General features: G+C 45.4%; 1 protein-coding gene across 4 annotated transcripts in view; it reads left to right on the top strand.

Annotated features, from left to right (window-relative positions):
• CACNA2D3 (calcium voltage-gated channel auxiliary subunit alpha2delta 3) overlaps positions 1-19,996 on the top strand; it is an 808,785-nt gene that overhangs the window by 620,693 nt on the left and 168,096 nt on the right. For all 4 annotated transcript variants that reach the window (XM_067043906.1, XM_067043907.1, XM_067043905.1 and 1 more), the window contains one exon: positions 16,414-16,497. In XM_067043906.1, coding sequence (XP_066900007.1) covers positions 16,414-16,497 — 84 coding nt within the window. The remainder of the gene's footprint in view (positions 1-16,413; positions 16,498-19,996) is intronic.

Below are 19,996 nucleotides of genomic sequence, written 5' to 3'. Positions count from 1 at the left end.
TGTTACTTAGAGTGTCAAGAACCAGGCTCTGTGCCTAAGACCTTTGTGTGTTTTGCCTCTTTTAAGTCCTCACAGCATCCTGTGCATTAGTGCTTATTTCAGAGAGATTAACTGATGCCTAGGCCAAGGACTCTGTCAGTCAGAAAGCAAATTTGGCTCAATCTTCAGAGAAAGAAAAAGACAACTGTGAGCAGTGTCATTTTTCATAAAGTTAAACCTATTCAATTGAACAAACTTCCTTCATTTGAAGCAGTGTTATAAGGTTCTTTTATAAAATGAGAGTTGGGCTAGAGGGCTTCCCTTGGCTCCTGTGGACAGTTTTCCTTTTTGCCTCTGCTCTCTGCCCCCACACACCACCTGCATGGCACTCAGGGTGGCTCCTTTGCTCTCGGCTATGGATGGAGTTTAGCTAGTGGGGGACACACACTCAGAAGAAATGGAGAGAGGAGAGTGGGGTGGGATTGTGTGTTTAGCCCTGTGTCCTCTGGGACTGGCTGCACCCAATCTAAAGCCACGTTAGCCTCCTTTTCTCTGTGGGCTCCTGTGACTGCTCCTTCCTCTGTCCCTTCATGCAGAGTGGAAGAGAAGGTCCTGACTACTTCTGGCTTCAAGGTACTGCACCATTTCTTATAGTTTCCTACACCCTACCCCACTGTTCCAATAGCCTCTTTATTAAACCTTTCTTAATTAGCCAGCTTGACTATGCCATGTGCTTCCTGCTGGGCCCCTGACTGATACAAAGGTACGAATAAATGGAAGGTTTGTTTTTCTCAAGTCCTTAGTATGCCAATAAAGAAAAAAAAAAAAGAAGAAAGGAAAGAGGAAGAATTAAAAGGAAAGAGAGAGGAAGGAAGGAAGGAAATGGAGGAAGGAAGGAAGGAAATAAGGAAGGAAAAGAAAAGACAAGAGCAAAAGGCCCTCTATCAGGTCCTTTATTTATTTATTCATTCATATTAATTAATTCATTAATCTCTCATTGTGGTAGGAGCAGAAAGCTTCCATATACATTTCTAGTAAATTCCTCTTTTGCTCAAGTGATAAAGAATTGGTATCTGTTGCTTACAACCAGAGCAGCCTGGTTGATATAGTTGTGAAATCCCCAAGTCTGGGAACCATTGCTGGTGTGGCTCTGACCCCTGCTCTCTACTGCCTCCCTCTCTCCCACTCCCACCCCCCAAAAGTTTCCTCTCCACACCACCCTACCCCTTCATCCCACCAGGCTTCTTGCACAGATCTTTGAGTTTAGGCTCCACACTACATTATAGAAATCCCTTGGCACATCTGTCCCCTCACTGCACTGCAAGCAACCTGAAGACACTAATCAGAGAGCATTTTATTCACCCTTGCATATCCAGGGCCTGGAGAGATACCTAGCAGATGAAGTGGAATAATAAATAAACGGGAGAGAAGACCCATGTATAGGAAATTGATTACACAATGACACAGTATATTATTAAGTACCAGGGTGGGAATACTGACAAGAAGGAGAATTTATCAAAGAACTTGGTGTCTAGCTGTGGAAGGGGTGGCTAGAGAAGTCTGCAGGGAGTTAGTTTGCATCCTATAAGCTTCAGTTCACAGATGGCGATCCAGTCCAGCACATTAGGGAGCAACAAAAGGCTCTTCAGACACCTAGATGTGTAACTTGCTCCTTCTTGGGTTGCTGTAGCCCACCTTCCCTCCCACCGTTCCTTCTCTCATCTGGCATGTATTTATCGAACACCTCTCCTGTGCCAGGCACTCTTTTAGATGCTGGGGATCAAGTGATAAGACAGACATAATTCTTCCTTCATTTGGTCATGGAGAAGATATGTCTTTTTTAACTTCATAAGTAAGCAAATAAAAAGTATTACACAATTTTGGATAACTTCTCCAAAGGAAACAAGGACCTGAGAAAAAAAAAGTAGGGACATGCCCTACCTTTAGTTGGATGGTCAAGGAGAACCTTGATAGGGATGACATTTTAAGCTGAGCCCTGTAGCCCTGAAGGGGAGAAGAAATTGCTGTGCCAAGAGAGTGGAGACTAATTCAGGCTGAGGAAACCGAGTATACAAAGACCCTGAGGCATGGGGAGATTTAAGATGTTGTGTCTGCAATCTGGGTAGATTTCAGACAGACTTCCAAAGGACAAGGGAAAGTGCCTTGAGGTTTTATCGATAAATTCCTATTGGACAACATGCTTGGCGGAGTAGTTCTGAGGATGCCCTACCCATGTCCCCTCGGCCCTCACCTCCGTGGGGGCCAGCCTAGCTTGCAGCTGCCAAAACCCTAGTGAAGACTTTCTCTGACTTCTGGAATTCACTCCTCTCCTGCACGCAGTGGATGAGATGTGCCAGAGAATTAGCATCCTTCCACCAAAGACTGGTGAGCACTCCCACCTCCCAGGTGGGCTCCACATCTGTATCACACTCCTACTCCACACTGGCTCCCAGACCCCTGCAGTCAGATTCAGCTTGGGGTGCCCACAGCACTAGCATACTCGATGATGCAACTTGTGTTGGCTGCCTGCCCGTCATCTCTGTCTCTGAGTCACTTTGCCATGTCCCTACAGGCATTTCCTGGGAACCCATCCCAAGTAAAAACCTTGTTCTTGAATCCTGGTCTTAGGGTCTGCTTCAGAGGGGACTCAAACCAAGACACCAGTGGACTGGTGTGTCTCTGCAAAAATTGATTGCTCTAGACTAGAGCTTCAAATACAGTTCTTTGTGCGTACATACCTTAGCTTTAAAGTGACGGTGTCAGGCACATTTCCCATTTTTGTTTCAGGGAGCTGCATGTGTATTCACCTCACATTGGCCTGCTTGCGCTGAGAAGCACCAGAGAGTGTTAGCTTTATGCTGTTAATAATGGAGAAGGCACTTTAAGGAAATATGGTTTAGAGATAGGATTCTCTGCTGCTTTATTGTTTGGCAAAAGGATTTGATGAGGACAAAACTTTTCTTTTCACTGGACACACTCTGACCTTTGTTTTACTAGACTAATTTCATATCTAGAGTGCCCCATCTTGGATGATGAATTAGCAATAAAAGCCTCATCAAAATGTAATTACAGGCAATGTGTTGAATAATGATCTGTTAAAAATTCCTATAGATTTGTCTGCACCTCCTTCCCCTTGTGGGGGAAATGAGCCTCAGCTGCTAGCTACTAGCCTGGGCTCAGGAATGCGAAGCCTAGCCACATTGTGAGACTGAGATGCGAGAGCTGGCTTCCATCATTGTCCAATGTCATCTAATTGATCAATTGCTTTTCTCCATGTGATGCACATCTTTATATAATTTAAAGGACCATCTCAACGGGGGTAGGAATACACAGGAAGTGGAAGCTCAAGGCAAAGTGAAACCCTCACCTCCTCCATCTGCAGCAGCCTGTTGTAGGGAGAGTTATTAATTAAAATGTTAACTGCCCAGACAATAGCAGGCAGACCAGCATGAAGAATTCTGGGAAACAAGCATTAAAGCTTTCATAACTATGAATTCCAGGAAAGTTTGTTCCTCCTTAAAATAGGAAAACAGAGCCATCTTCATCTAAGAAGAGGCCAGACTGGGCTATGAGACTGAGGTTAGGTTTCCTCGAGGAGGAGCTGGACTTGTTTCTCTCCAGAGAGTTGGGAGAAATCTAGCCTTACCCTCAGTGTATTGAGGACCCCTATAAAACCCACAGCTGGGGCTGACAGCAGAATATTCAAATGATTCAACAGTGTAAACGCCCACCCTCATTTGAATAACTGAAGAATTCAATCATTTGAATGCCAATGATGATTCCTCTGTGAGTTTACATTTTAGAAAGACAGTGCATCTGAATCCCCATGAGAGCATTAAATTGCTATCTAATTAGCAGTCCCAAATTATATATATTTAAGAGATAATTAAAGGTTTGAAGGCTGTTGGAATAACTGCTTATACATTTAAATGAATCACTAGAAATTTGTTAGTAATGTGTGGAGTTTTCTTTTATTTTTTGCTTCCCTCTTTGAAGTTCAATAGACCCAACCTCGAGGGGTTAAGTCTGGTAGCGGTAAGATAAAGGCAGATGTTTTTAATTATTGCAACTCAAACCTTCAAATAATTATAAGCAGCTGTCATTTTTACATAATCCTAAATGATAAGACGCAAAGAATGCAAATAAAAGGGTTGAGAACATGGGCTTTGGGGCACAATCTTTTAATCCCCACCACACCCCTGAACTGACCGTTGCCCTTCATTAAGGAGGTGCCCAAACCATTATGCTCTTCAGTCAACTTTTGTAGTCGGGTGACAGGCCACATGTATTTCTGAACCCCTCCCAGGTGCCATTTCCACATTCTCCATGGATATTTTCATAGCAAAGGGAATCACGAATGAATTTGGGATATTGAGGCCAGAAAGCAGTTTGGCTAAGCCAGGCAGGGCTTTTGCTGAAAGCTTTTCTCAGCCTCACTTGCCCCTTTCTCTTTGGGACAGGACCCGGGTGACCCCCCTCCCCGCCCCCCCATAGCTGGCATTTCTTTGGTTTGTGGCTGGGGATTTCATAGGATGGAGTGCTTTTGTGCCCCAGCTGGCCAGGGCCAGAAATCCCAAATGATAGGCTGGCCTGCCAGCCTCACCCCAGGGATCTCTGGGTTCAAGTCTGAAATTCGATGCTTTGTGTGCCTGTCTCTCCCTGGAAGGACTGAGACCACCTGAGGAGCAAGTCAAGGGACATTTATCATTGTCACAGTGGCCTCTTTTTGGACCCAATGACTACAAAACCGAAGTCCCACAGATAAAAGGCAGGCAATTCACCCCATGCAGAGTGGTGGCCAGACTCTGCAGGAAACAAATCTAGAACATCATCTAAAAGAAACACACATACACACATACAGACACTCCAAATTAAATCAAAAGCCCAAGAACCCTTCTGCTAAGGAATGCTCAAGGCAGATTTAAATAGACAAGGACCCTGCTTGGCAGAAATGTGCCCAAGCAGAAAGACATGACCAGTGAGCTAAGCTTAATTTCTTGCGATTGGGAAGGATAAACAGAGGAAAGAGGAGAAAAAAATCCTGTGGAGGGTTTATCTGGGACATTCAGAAGCTGACAGGCATCACAGGGTGCTGTTACCTCTCCCCAGTGAAGGAACGTAAGGATTTCAGAAATGTATCCTGGGCATTAGAATCAGTTAAAATTTTCTAATTCTCCCAGATGCCAGCTTCTCCCCCCACTGTCCCCCAAAAAGCCTGCTCTGGAGTTTCTAAATTTCTAGCTACACTCCAGGAAGAGGGTTTGGGTGTGACTGGTACAGGTAAAGACAGTTGTCTGACTCCCAGTACTGCAGCAGGTTTGAGAGTTCTATGGGTTGGATGCCCTTAACTGATGCCTATTTCATCCAGGTTCAAATATAAGTATAAATAGTACATTCATATATATTTCATGGAAAGATTCCTTTGAGAGTTAATAATTTGAAACTCAGCTCTGCTCAAGGTGGAATTCCAGGCAGCTGGTTGATGATGACTACAGGTCACTTTGACATGATCCCCTTGCTATGTCCTCGAAGGACACATCTTAGGCAGGCACTGGGCAGCAGACTCAGGTCCACCTATGGGAGGTTCACCAGTACATGTTTCTCCATGGAGCAGAGCAGTCTCTGAGGCCACATGTCTAGGGTCACCCTCAGCTCTGCTACTATCAGCTGTGTGACCTTGGACAAGTTACTCAACCTCCTTTTAGTCAGTTTCCTCCACCGAAAAATGAGGACAAAAATAGTGCCTACTGTGTGGGATTGTTATGAGGATTAAGTGGGTGCATGTACACGAAATGCCTAGAATAGGCCAGGCATGTGATTGGTGTTATAATGTGTACTTATTAAGTAAGGACCCATCCTAATTTGTTCATTCACTCTGTTTACTCATTCATCAAATATTCATGAAGAAATTACTCTTTGCCAGGCACTCTCCTGGCAATGCAGGTTCAATGCTGAACACGAAATAGCCTCTTTCCCAAAGATGCTTGGGACATAGTGGAGGAGATGGGCAAGGAAGCAATGACTTTGCAGTACTGTGTGTTAGTCGTGGAGATAGAGCTACCACGGGAAGCTGAAGAGGATACAGGAACGACCTGAACAATCATTAAGCTGATGACAGGCCAGTGCAGACTTCCCAGAGAAGCTGAGGTCTTGGCTGAGTGCTGTTTGGCCGCTTGACTCTGAGTTGGGTTGAAGGGTGTTGGGGGCAGATGGAGTGGCATGTGCAGAGACCTGATGGCAAAAGAATGACAGTGACCCTTCTAGCAGTCAGCACAGTCTAGCTGGGGGGTATGTGGAGAGAGGCAGCAAGTGGTGAGAGGCCAGAGCAGCAAGCAGAGGCAGGGTGATGGGGATGTGTAGCATTCGGGAACATTGGACATCATCCTGTGAGAAGTAACAGGAATTTCAGACTGAGTGGTGATGTGTAATCCAATCAGGTTTGCAGAAGAATCCCCCTGACAGGACTTGGGAAAGTGGATTGGAGGGTGGAGTCCAGGCATGGGTGCCTAGGAGACATGCACCCTCATCAACACCAGTATCATGGTGGCTGACATTAAGCTGATGGCAAGATGCAATTCAATTCTAGGAGACACTTAGTAGAAGCAACCAATGTGGTAGTCTGATGAGCCTGGCTACTTTGCCTGGCCCGCTGGCCTCTTCCTTTATTATGCTCACCTGTTCCAGCCTTTGCCCATGTCTCCATTGTCACAGGCAAATATAAGAGAACTCAGTCAGCCTTGCAGGGGACCTTTGGTTTTCCTGTAAGTTATGAATGATATCAGAAGTCTCTTGGGCTTATTCAGACCAGCATGCATTCAGAAACACTTTTTAAAAGCTATATCAGTAGAATTGAGAATCATATATAAAAAATAATCAAAACTAAACATTTTGCCCAGTCACCAATCCAGAGGGCTGGATGGACCAATGGTTGATGAGACCATTGTGTTTGGTGGTCAGGACAAGGCTAGAGCAGAGATCAGGTCGGTGGAAAAAATAGCCACATGCATGTTTATGCTGCAAAGGTCTGTGTTGTCAGGGAAGTGGAGAACAAGGGCTACCTTGAGTAAGAAGGGAAAGAGACTCTAGCTGGGAGGATCAGAGAAACTTTCATGGAAGAGGTGGCCACAAAGATGGATCTCTACATGTCTTTTCCTCCTTCACAAGTATCTTTAAAAATTTTATCAGGAAAAAAGCAAAACAAAATAAAGCTATCATGCCAAGCAGCTCCCAAAATTGCACACATACACTCATGCATGCATATGGGTGATGAAGTCTCAGCAGTGTGATGCAGGATGATACCATTACTGGCATAAGGCATATACCTGAGTCCAGGGTTATGGCAGCTGGCTTGGAAGGAATGGTTCCTTTCCTTCTTTTCTGTATCCCTCTATTTACTTTACTTGCAAAATCATTGCCAGCTTCCTGCCCTTCATGTCAGTAAGCACAAGGACCTTGAAGTTGAGAGATCTCTCTGTTCCAACTTCCATCCCTCCAAAGAAGGATGAGACTAGAGTCCTTTTCCCAGTGATTGAGCTGGGCAAAGGCACTGGGAATGTTACTGAGGGCAGGAGAAAAGCCAGCACCACAGAGAACTCACCCTACAGTGAATAGTTAGCTGCAGCATCATTTGAAGGCTGACACATTACTGTGTTACAGTGCTGGTTGATACTAATTTGTGATTTTACTTGAGTGAATAGGAAATTCATTGTCTTTACCATTTCAAAACTGGAATCAATTTGTGGTGCCTAATTGTACCCCATGTTCAAAATGGTCTGACAGGTTCCACATACCCAAGAGTCTTTTGATATATAATTAACTTATCAAAGGAATAATACCAGGTAAATTTCTGTAAATGCAAAAAAAAAAAAAAAAGTGGCTTGTCAAAAGTCACAGACATACTCTCAAATTATAAAGGTCCTCTTTTTACCCTAGATTATCTCCTAATGACTCAAGTGGTCTCTGAAATCTTTCTATCAAATCGGCTTTGGAACATGGCACATTTCCATGCTAAAGAATTGGATGCAACTTTTTGAAACTTTGAAATTCATTCTGAATTCTGTCTTGCATCTAACCCTTGCCCAGCAAGCTTTGAAAAGCATTCTGTCTCAAAAGTGTTCTAACCTATTAGAGTAGCTGTCTCCCAGGCACCCACATGCATTTTTATTTTGTATGTAGCCTTCATGTACACTCTTCTTTCTTCTCTGTGGAGAGGCGGTCTTTTCTTAGCATCACTCTTGCACCTGAGTCAGCAGGTCTGAAGGTGCCTCTCTCCTGTCCCATCAGAGTCCCCGTCCCCTGTCCCTTCACTAGCGCAGCAAGTTCTCCCCACCCCAGCCACTCAGCGTGATGTTCATGTTTATGACTAGCTTGCTATTAAAAGACAAACTGGCTTTTTGAGAAGGAGAATTTAAATCCAACCTCTGTGTAGTAAGCCACATTTGACCTGCAAAAACGATGGTGGTGGGACTGGCCACCTCCTCCCCACTCACAGCATGTGTGACTCATTTCCAGCGACTCAGAGGACACTGTTAAAGATAAAGGTCATTTGGATTTTCAGAGTGGCCAGTTAATTGTTGTTTTAAAAAAAACCCACCAGAGCTGTTATAGTTTTACAGCGATCAAAAGGATTTTGTGATCACACTAGGAGAGCACGTAGAACTTTTCGTCTTCAAGACACTTAAAAACATTCATTAGGGGCTTCCCTGGTGGCGCAGTGGTTGAGAGTCTGCCTGCCGATGCAGGGGACGCAGGTTCGTGCCCCTGTCTGGGAGGATCCCACATGCCGCGGAGCGGCTGGGCCCGTGGGCCGTGGGTGCTGGGCCTGTGCGTCCGGAGCCTGTGCTCTGCAACGGGAGAGGCTGCGGCGGTGAGAGGCCCGCGTACCACAAAAAAAAAAAAAAAAAAAATTCATTAATAAGAGCACAGTGCCTTTTAGAAGAAGGGAAAATCTTGTTGTCTCGGCATGCCCTTGTTGCCTCTCTTCCACCTCTGACTGCCTTTATACACACCCTCATGGCCCTGTTGCCCTCTAGTGTATCTGGGCATCTCATCTTCCCATGAATGCAAAGGATTTCGGCTCTGAATACAGATTCATCAGAATTTCTCTCCTGCCATAGTGCCTATGACATCCAACCATGTGTTTTATCTGAGCTGTGGTGGGGTCACACAACCAGAGGGTCACACTTTTGCTGGAAATCCTTTATCAGTGATACCATCAGGTACTACCAGGCTTCTCTGAGGCCTTGAGTTGGATATTGGTTATTGGGCATCGTGTAAATACCATACTGTATGTTAGACATGTGGCATGATCCTTAGCTTACCGTACTCACACAATATTGTACTTGTTCTTAACCTAAAGCTGATTCTTGTACCCCTGGACATCAAGGTTAGTTTCAAGGCAGCCCCAGTGAGTTGGCTGTTAACAGAGACATGAATGGCTGGTGGGATTTGGCTTCCAAGGCGGTTCTGCCACCATTAACATGCTGGCTACTTGAAGTGCTATCAGCGATTGCCCCGAGTTAGTGAGTTATGAGAAGGGACCAGCTAAGGGAGGCAGTGCAGAGGGTGGTGAAGACTGGAGGCTCAGAAAGCAGGCAGAGTTGGGAAGGAATCAGACTCCAGTGCCTGCTAGCCATGCCACTGTGTGACCGACATCCCTGGGCTCTGCGTCTTGCCCGTCTGTGAAGAATTACTCCTCTCTTGGAGTTGTGAGAATTGCAGGAGATACACACGCAGCGCTTAGCACCGTGCCTGGCACAAGAAATGCCCTCTTCAAGAAGAATGATAGGAAGTTGAGGGGGAAGCTAGCCAGCAGAAAAAAAACAAATTTGCTTTTTTTTTTTTTTTAAAGCAGTCACTTGGAAAGCAGAACAGATTGGTTGCTACATTTTATAAATTCCTTGCTGGAGAAACAACGAGCTTAGAAAACTGAAAACAGTAACCGCTTCAAAATACTTGCCCTTTGGGAAAGATAGCAGAATGTCGGGTGGCGATCCCTGGGTTGTGGTAGCAACGGCAATCTTTTTTCCATTTCTTGCACTTTTCATTATTTTTCAAATTTTCTAAAATTGTTACATGTATAACCGGGGTGGGGGGGGATCTTAAAAAACTGTAAACGCTTAAACCATTTAGACCATAGCCACTGGAGCAGGGGCTGATACCACTGAGACTCCCTTTCCCTACGGCCATCTCCTCTGGTGCAGGACATGCTGTGACAGTCAGAGACCTTGATTTGCAAATTCTAGGGGAAGAGACCATCAGTCTGTCACAGGCCCATCTGGCCACCTGGCCTTGGGACCACGTCCTTGTTTGAGACCCTTCCTTATGACTTTGAGAAGAATGGGCCCCTGAGCCAAGCTGAACTGCCTCTTTAAAGGACTAGAAGTATTAATAAACAGCTGTACTGTTAAGAACCGTTTTACCCCATGAACGTCGTCTCTAGGGATGAGCATGCTGACATGCATTGCCCTATTTCATCAGTTGGGGCAATATCAGCACTTACTGGTGCTGTCTGGGTGGCAGGTTGCCCCAGCCCTGTTTGTCAGGACGTCTGCTGTGCTCAACCATTTCTGTGCCCATTTGCTCCTCGTGGCAGCCCTGTGAGCTAGGTGCTCTTACCTCCGTCCTACAGAGGAGCAAGGCAGGCTCAGAGAAGTGCAGGTTAGCCCTGGGCACACAGCCTGTAGGTGCAGACCAGATTTGAACCAGAGTTTCCCTCTGGGGCCCTGGCTTTTTCCTGCTCTCCTAACTGGCCTGGTGAATCGTGATCTGCAATTGGAGGGCGGAAGATGATCCTTCTCAAACAGCTTCTCCATGCTTTCCCAAGGCTCACGTGGGCCTTGATCAAGACCTGATAAATAATCGGTGTCCAACAGTATTTTCGGATATGCGTATGGACAAGTGATTGAATAAAAGAGTGAAGGAATGAAGACCCCAGTGGCCATTAGGTCCTCCTCTTTTGTACATGGAGGAAAGAAGATGTACCTCCCTTCCTTCTCCTGAAATGGCCACTTCAGCCTCTGAGACAAGAGGAGACTCAGGGCCTCAGAGGAGGTGGTGAAGGTATTCACCAGCTGAGGACCGTGACTGCCTCCCAAGAGAAACATCTGCCCAGACAAAGGCTGGCTCCCAGCCCCTGGCCACACCCCTTCTCCAGATGGCATTGGCTTTGGGCAAGGCCTCTTCCTCTCCAGTTGTGGGCCTCCCACCCCCAACTCCTTCCTTCCTGTTGGCAGCATGGAACAGCACGTACTGTTTATCAATTATTAGCACACATAATATTTGTTTCACAGAGACTGCATGGATGTGTGTAGCTGACTTCGTTTAGCCCTTCCCAAAGGAACACAGAGAAAGCAAAGGCATTTTTGTTTTGTTCAAACCCACATGAACATGGCCATCACCTTAGCCCATCCCATTCTGCTTCCACAATCAGTCTGTAGGTAACACAAAGGGGCACTCACATTCAGACAATTAAACACTGCCAGAAAGGTTTTGGCACTTACGGCAGACCCCCGATGGTTCTGCTGGCTCCTCAGATAGGTGCCCTTCTTGCCCCATCCTCCTAGGCCACAGGCTGGTTTGTGTGTTCACCACATCTGGCCTTTATTTGAAACTCCACCTCAAAGTATTTCATAGCACAGAATATCTTTCCTTATTAAATTCTCCCCCACATATTTTTTTCATAAAACAGGCACCAAAAACTACAAACCTACCCGTGGCTCTCAAAGTATCTGTTTATAAACCTTTGGAAACCGTTTGCAATTCGTTAATCATATTTTCAAAGGAAGTTACAGTTTATAGATACACTAACAAATGCCATATCCGATGCCTCAGCCCCAGTAACGAGATCCTCACGAAGGGAAAGAGGGAGTGGGGCTGGGGGACCTGGGATTCGTCCCAGGCCAGATCCCAGGGGAGAGGGGCTATCTGGCCTGGGAGTCAGAGGTTTGAGGGTTTAGTTCTTTTTCTGTCACTCTCTGACACTGGCCACACCTATGTCCTCCCAGGGGGAAAGCAGGTACAGAGGATAAGCCATGCTCAAACACAGTGGACTATCTTCATTAGCAGTGAGGTATTTTGCAAATCACGTGTTTCTAAATAATCATTATAGTACCAGAGTTTGTGAATCCTTCACTTAAAATGTACTTTAAAAATGGTTCATTTAAAAAGAAAAAAGTAAAGATACTAAATATATACAAGTTGGAACTCTGATGAATACTTACAGTTGAAACCCAAGCCAGCTTTAAAAAAATCTTTAAAAAGGGGAGGTGGGTAATGTGGAGAGAATGTGTTGGTATGTGAAACACCCAAGGGTATAAAGATTTCAGGCACAGCTTGATCCAGGCACACACACCGTGCTTTCAGGACTCTCTTCATGTACTTTCTCTGCCTCCTCTGCACTGGTTTCATTCTCAGGAAGGCTCTCTCCAAGTAGTGGCAGAGATGACCACGAGGAGCTCAAGTTCACATCCTACTGCCTTAGTGATGCTAGTAGATGGAGAGCTACTTTTTCTGGATAAATCCAGGAAAGCATACCAGACTGAGTCTCATTTGGGTTGGTATGAGTTACGTCCCCAATCCTGAACCAATCACTGTGTCCTGGAGAGTTGTGGGTGTCCCTCACGTACTCAGGTCACACTGGCTTCCTTCTGAACCAGGATGGCCTTGCCTTTGCTAGAACTATATTTACTGAGTGTGGGGTCCAAGGGGATTCCCTGTAGGAAAGCCAAGATGATTACCCTGGAAAATGTGGGGGTTGGGTGGTGGTGGTCCACAGCCCAGGTGTCTTCCGAGTGGAGGTCTAGTCTCTAGCCATCTAGTAAGTTTTTTTAATGGGAGAAAAGATTAGGTGGATTTAGCGTCATCATGCTGGAGTTTACTCATTGTCCTCGACCTGTTTTATCTATGCGACAGCCTACTGAGTTTTTCTTTTCTTATCAGAGTAGTCACTCTGCGACACTACTGTTTATATTTTAAAGGAGCTCACTCATTAATAAAGACCCAAATAGAAAGTATTTCATACCTATTTCACTGGTTAAGCAGACATCTTAGAGGGGCATTCCTAAAGTAGAGTTCCAGAGGGGGTATCCCCAGTCCCGTCTGTTTCTTTCAATGCAGTTAAATTAGAGACTTACTGGAATATGGTGACTTACAGACCAGTATGCTGGGAAATCTTCCTTTCCCTCACTCTCTAATCTCTACCAGTTTCTTGAATACCAATAGTGCAGTGTACTAAATTTCTTGAGTGGTTATTACCAACAATGAAGGAAGATACCTAGGAATGGTCAAAAGTCAAGAGATCTATGTCTGTGGATTCCACTTTTGCCATGTGTCATCTAAAAGGACTTGGGTTCTTTAGCACAGTTATGAAGTTTTCTGCCAGGTGAGTCTTGAGTCCCAACCTGATGTTTACTACACAAGTATCTTACATGCCAAGAGGAGACATATGAGTGTGACGGTCTGGCACCATCATCTTCAGCAAACATCTTCTGCCTCCCTATGGTTTGCATGACAGTGACCCAACAAATTATTGAATGGTCTCCTTCATGTCAAGGAAATGACATAGTAGACAATTGTATACAATGAGGCTGTGTCTTCATCAAGAAGGTTATGACTTTTTCAGGACTCACATTAGCTACATGCATATTAAGGGTTTATTCCATGCTGTGCTGGGGATGTGCTTACCATTTTACATACAGTACCTAGTTAATTGTCTCAACCTACCTTGGCTATGGAGGTATTTCTCAATTTTGCAGTTGAGAAAAAGGAAGCTTGGAGCAGCTGGGTGCCTTGCTCAATGTTACATGCCCAGTAAGTGGCAGAACTACTGTGCTCTCCTCTTTTAACAAAGACAGGGGGACACCTTCTCTGAGGATGAAGGACCTTGGGGGTCTTTTTGAATTTCTTTAGCAGCGGTTGAAATGACATGAGGCTTAGCCATGAAAATTTGGTCAGAGGCTGTGGGTAGGTAGGGGTGTCCTCCTCCATACTGGCTCTGTGATCTTATTTAACTTGCTATTTAGTTTGATATTTAACTTGCTACAGGCATCATGGGCAATAAATTGACTGTAGATACGCAGAATTAAGAGTGATAAACCACAAACAAGTCCTTGGAAAAGAATGAAGCACCGTTTAATTGACTTTACTTATCTCCTTACGACCTTGTGCTTGCTAGGTGTCCAATAAATGTATGTTGAATAAGTGAATAAAGGAGGATTTTGAAGTGACCAATGGAAGAACTTCCTCCAAAAGACAATATATACCTAGCACTAGGCTACCCAAGAAACTGTGAAAGTTCTGCCTTTTTTTTTTTTTTTTTTTTTTTTTTTAATTTTTGCTGTGTTGCGTCTTCGTTTCTATGCGAGGGCTTTCTCTAGTTGTGGCAAGCGGGGGCCACTCTTCATCGCGGTGCGCAGGCCTCTCACTATTGCGGCCTCTCTTGTTGTGGAGTGCAGGCTCCAGACGCGCAGGCTCAGTAGTTGTGGCTCACGGGCCCAGTTGCCCCGCGGCATGTGGGATCTTCCCAGACCAGGGCTCGAACCTGTGTCCCCTGCATTAGCAGGCAGATTCTCAACCACTGCGCCACCAGGGAAGCCCAAGTTCTGCCTTTAATGGTCAGAAGCTGGGCCGTAGGAACTTATGGGGTGCCTTGTGGCTCCCAGGAATGGTTCTTACCAATATAGAACTTGGGGGCCATTAGCACAGATAACAGAGGTCCAAGAATGTCCAACTGTAGCTCCTCGGGGGACAAAGTGGGCTTCTCAGCATCGTGTGCCCCTCCCCCATCACACCTCCTCACCTTGAGAAGAGGGTGACAACCCTGCTGACCTCTTAACTGTCCCACAGGCTCAGCTCCAGCCTGACTGTCTTGAGGACCACAGCTTCTATGCACAGCGAGCTTTCCATAACAGGATCCAACTGTGAATCCGCTATCGTTTACAGCGGTTTCTGAGGGAACCACTTCGCTTCCCCTGCATCTGGAGTGGATCTGATTTCATAAAACTGACCGTGACTGTCTGTTAATTGGAAGTCTGAGAGAAGGGAGTGGAAGGGCAGTGGACCAAGGTGGTCAGAGCCCACTGCCCCTTCGAGGCAAGGCAGCCTTCCTGAGTGGTGAGGGTGGGTGCTCTCCAAGGACATCTCAGGGTTCCTGAAATGCAGTCCTGAGAGAAGACAAGATGGCAGGAAAACCACTGGACCCTGTTTGGCCTCACAGTGACGGGAGATCTACCCTGTCTGGCCACTCTCCCCTAGATTCCACTGGGGGCCAGTTTGGACCTGTTTGGTTCAGTACACCAGCAGTGATTTTTCTCTTTCACACCATGTGCCTTCAGCACCTGTCTCCATGGTAGCCAGGCAGTGTCCAAAATGGTAACCTGTGGTTTGGGGTTCTTAAAACACCTAGAGTGATGCTCCGTCTCACTTAGAATCCTATGAATTAAATCAGAAGATGGCTAATTTAGAAATAAAAGGAAAAGAGAAAAAAACTATACATACATATGTATTTTTTCCAATACGCCATCAGCCATATCCTATGAACTGGCAAAGGGGTTGTTTATCCTGAGCCTGCAGCAGAGGGCAGACTTTCCTACATTATAAACACAGCGTTAAAGGCCCTAGATACAGGAACATCCAGACGCAGGACTGTCCAGTTGATAAAATATAGGCTTGCCAGGTGACTAACACCAGTAATTTAGGGGGAAAAAAACTAAAACCACTTTCTCTGTTATTAATGCACTCATCAGCTTTTCCAGAGAAATGCCGTAATGGCCATTAAATCTGGTAGTGATTCCCAATACCCACATGTACTCCAGGTAAAGTAGCTGTGCTTAGCCCAGCACTGCTGTGGCCAGTGTGATAGCAAGTAGAAGATTCTGTGTGTCTGCGAAATGTTACCAGGGTGTTGAGCCCAAATGTGGAGATCGGTACTTTTGCTTCCTGGCCAAGGAGTATGAGGTAGGTATGAGGCAGGAGGTAGGGATGGGAGAACTATAAAACACAGAGTGATATAACTAGATTTTTTCTAAGCTATGTAAGATGCCCTTTCCTATGTCTTGAAGGGGTGGGCTTTAAAAGTGTTGGAGTTGAGGAGGAAAGTTTCATTCCACACATAGGATGTCCAAGGAGGGGAAAAGCTTTGCTTTGCATCTGGCATGTTTAGAGGTAAGGAGTCCGCTAGGTAAGTTCATAGGGAGAAAAGAATTGGCTTGTATACTCTCCCTAGCTGGGAGCAAATGTTTACAGGTGACTGGGTTTGGTTTTCCTGCCACAGAAACCCCAGGACCGTCCCCGCTGCTGGGCTTCTCACTAGTACCTTCCACTCAGTCCTCAGGCATGAACCAGGACTTCGGATGATGAAGGTTGCCCTGGCCAGTGATCTCACGGAAATGTTTTCTTTGTTTGTCATTTGTTTTCTTTCTCTTCCCCTCCTGCCAGTATGAAGAAGGGAAAAAGCGGAGGAAACCTAACTACAGTAGTGTTGACCTTTCTGAGGTGGAGTGGGAGGACCGCGATGATGTGGTAAGTGATTTGTTTTCAAGCCTGGTGAGAAGGGAGCTCCATTGTACCCTCCTCTGTACCTGGAGGCTGCCTGGGAGCCAGCCGAGAGTCCCACCAGAGGGACACCTGGCCACCAGAGGGTCACGGAGACCACGGGCCCTTGTACCCGTTTGGAGTTTTGTAATGCTCCCACCCGTAGGTCCACTTGCAAACGGGCCAGCCACCCTGCCTGTTTTGTGCAGTCTGCTAAAACCATCCCTTTCTAGGCTCTAGTCTCTTCTGCAGCTGATTAATCCAGACTCCTCCTCAGTGCCATTAATGGGATCTGTCTCCCTCAGGGGAGCCTGGCCAGAGCCTTGCCAGACAGCTGCACAGTCAGGGCCAGAACTCACCTGTCAGGGTGTCAGCCCAGGGCTTGCAAGAGCCGCTCTCCTCCTGCTTGGTTGGCCACCCTGTTTCCAGGGCTGTCCCATCCTTTCCCCTTTTCCAGGCCACACTGCAGTAACACATGCTTGTTTCCTACACAGATTCAGCCTGTGAGACTGTATCAAAGGCTTTCCTTATGCCCACAACTAGGCCCCGTCAGTCTTCTTGTTCCTTCCTCAATAAATCAGATTAGTTAGACATGCCACCTTTTGTGAATGCAGGCAGACTGTCCTTAATTAAATCCGAACCTCCCAGGTGTTCCTGTCTGGACACTTGCACTTCCCTTTCTCTGTGGATTCTTCGTGCCCAGGCTATGTTTCTCTGCCTGCATCTCCCTGATTTGTCTGGAGTCCTTTCTTGAGCTTCATCATTGAGTCAGCAGTGTTTCTATCCCTCCCTCTGTCTTGCTTTCCAAAGAGATGTTGAGGGGAACCATTTGAAACTTGCAGGCTGGGTTCTCCTACTTTCAGAAATATGTCTGGCGTCACAGTCCTCTTGCTGTTTTCTTTTCCTCTCTTCACGTCCTCTGCAACCTGGATGTCTCAGCTAGCATAAATCTCTGAGTTTTTTCCTTGCCTATAAAATGCAAGAGTCATATCTGTTTTAGAAATTTAACCTATTTCCTTCTTCATCTGGACTCAGTCTTTTTAAAACCCTATTCAGATAGTGTAACTTTGCTGTTTGATAAAAAGTTTCTTCCTCATCCATTCTCTTCTCCCAGGTGTCGGTGACCTGACGTTGTGTCAGCTCAGTGACCTGGTAGAGTTTTATATCTTCTTGTTCTTTAAACATTGTCATCAGGATTCACGTCTGGGTCTTTTAATTGTACTGCACCTAATGTACATGTTGTACCCTTTCAACCTGCTTCTACCAAGAAGCAAGCTAGCACAGTCCTGAGGAATGCAGTTCAGGTATTAGCCTGCCTGGGTTCAGACCCCACCTCTGCTATTTGCTGGCTGTTGGTCTCAGGCAAGCAGTTATCTTCTCTACATCTCAATTTTGGTTTATGTCTTTTTTTTTCTCAGTAAAATGAGTATGATGGCAATAGTACCTACCTCACAGAGCTGTGTGAATACTAAATGTGTTACTGTAGTGAAAAGTGTCAACATCAACATCGTTGCATGGACACAGTGAGCTTTCTGAGTGGTAACTGTTATTAGTATTATTCTCAGCATCATCAACCCTCATTCTCATTAATGAATGTCAGTTGCTAAACTGTATCATGAAACTTTAAAGGGTGCATTCCATTGTTTTCCTTTCTCTTTCCTCTTCACTTTATCAGCTGCTTTATTTTGACTTCACTGGATCTTTTTGTTTTCTTTCCCAGAAGGTTTGAACCCTGTCATCAACATCTTCTCCATCCTTTCATCTTTTACATTTTAATTGATATGGGAGGCAAGCTTGATGCTCATTCATACTTGGGAGTCCCTGCATCCAGGAAACAGGCCCTCTGCTAGTTAACACTAGGCTGACACTCGCACTTCTCCTTTGCAAGTTACTTGAAGAGATTTATTACTTGGCTCATCTGTACCCCAGTTGTCTAGTAATCATCACCTGTGCCCAAGTTAATTTTCCATGAGCTGATATCTCCTTTTACGAACAACGATTTGACAAATGCTTTCCGTTTCCTTGCTCTTTTCTTCCTTTGTCATCGGATTCCCAGCCTGTGCCATGTTCTTTACCTTCATCTGATTCCCAGGACTGGGTTCTGAGTGTCTACCTTCAGAGTTCCCACACCTCCAGAAAGTTCATTGCTCTTATTCTTCACCAGTTGGCCTTTGATAGTCTCTTTTGTTTGGGTCTCTTGTCTCCTTGGAAATAAGGTACATTTGAGACACAAATTCCTTCACTACCAACATGCTTGATTGGGAAAACCCAAGTCGCCATTTCTCTCCTAGGGATTTGCACTCCCTTGATTAGAGAATTCTGGAACCTATACAAAGCATCTCTGTGAAGGCTACGCAAGATCCCACATGCCCATGTGTCCACCAGTGGGGTTTGCATGTAAGTAGCAGAGCGCAGACTTTAGGTCAAAATCTGGGAAAGACCAGACAAGCAGAGCCCACTGAGGAAGAAGCAGCATGAGTCTTCCTAGCTGCAGAGAAGTTCTTGGAAGGAGCATCCTACTTCTCTTGGCAGCTAGGATCCTGTTGAATTTAATGACCTCATTTATAACATAGACCCTGTGTACTTCCAGAAAAGATGTGAGGTCATATCTGTGTCAAACAAACTGGAGTTTGAATCCTAATATTTTGAGCTATTGAAAGGGGTCTGACATTAAAGAAAAGGGAGGAGGATGATAATGAAGATGATGATGATGCTGGTGAGGATGATGATACAGGACAGGTAACATCTACTGAATGCTCAGGGAATACCAGGCACTCTTCTACATATTAGCTCATCTAGTTCCCACTACTTTACTACTTTATGAGACAGTCTGTGCTGTCATTAGTTCCATTTTGCAGGAAGAGAATCTGAGGCACAGAGAGGGTAAGTGATTTGGTCAAGATCATAAACCTCTGGCCCCAGAGTCCATTTCTGAACTCCAGGGCTATCCTGCCTCAATGTTCAATAAGTGTAATCTATTTCCATTATAACTGAAGAAAAGGGAAAGACTAGACTAATCATCTAAGCATCTGCCTCCAGAAAGCATTAGTGACCCTGGCCTTGGACCCTCCCAGGTCCTGACGCTGATTGTTCTGTGCTACTGGGAGTTGGGGGTGGGGTGGCACTGAGGCATGGAGAAGCTTACCTAATCTCTGACTTGCCTGGGGAATGTGAGAGGGGAAGGTCCCAAATGGCTTTAGGCAGGCACCAGAAAGAGGAAAAATGAAAACCATGTCAAAGATAAATCAAGCCGTTCTTAAGAGTTAGAAAGTAGACTTAATTAAGACCAGCTCTCCCCATCTAAAACCACAAAAGTTAAAATGGGAAAATATTTCCAGAAATGCCCATTATGTGTTGTTAAAAAATATCTAGAGTAAAATATATGTTTTATTTTATACATGCCTCCAGCTAAAAATTATGCTTTTACTCTCTCTCACAGAAGATGAGAATATGAACCCAAATCTAGACAGCCCCACATCAAATTTAG

This window comes from Kogia breviceps, chromosome 10, assembly GCF_026419965.1.
Source record: "Kogia breviceps isolate mKogBre1 chromosome 10, mKogBre1 haplotype 1, whole genome shotgun sequence".
Classification (NCBI taxonomy): domain Eukaryota; kingdom Metazoa; phylum Chordata; class Mammalia; order Artiodactyla; family Physeteridae; genus Kogia; species Kogia breviceps.
Note: the sequence above shows the minus strand (reverse complement) of the source record. Positions and strands in the feature narration are given on the sequence as shown.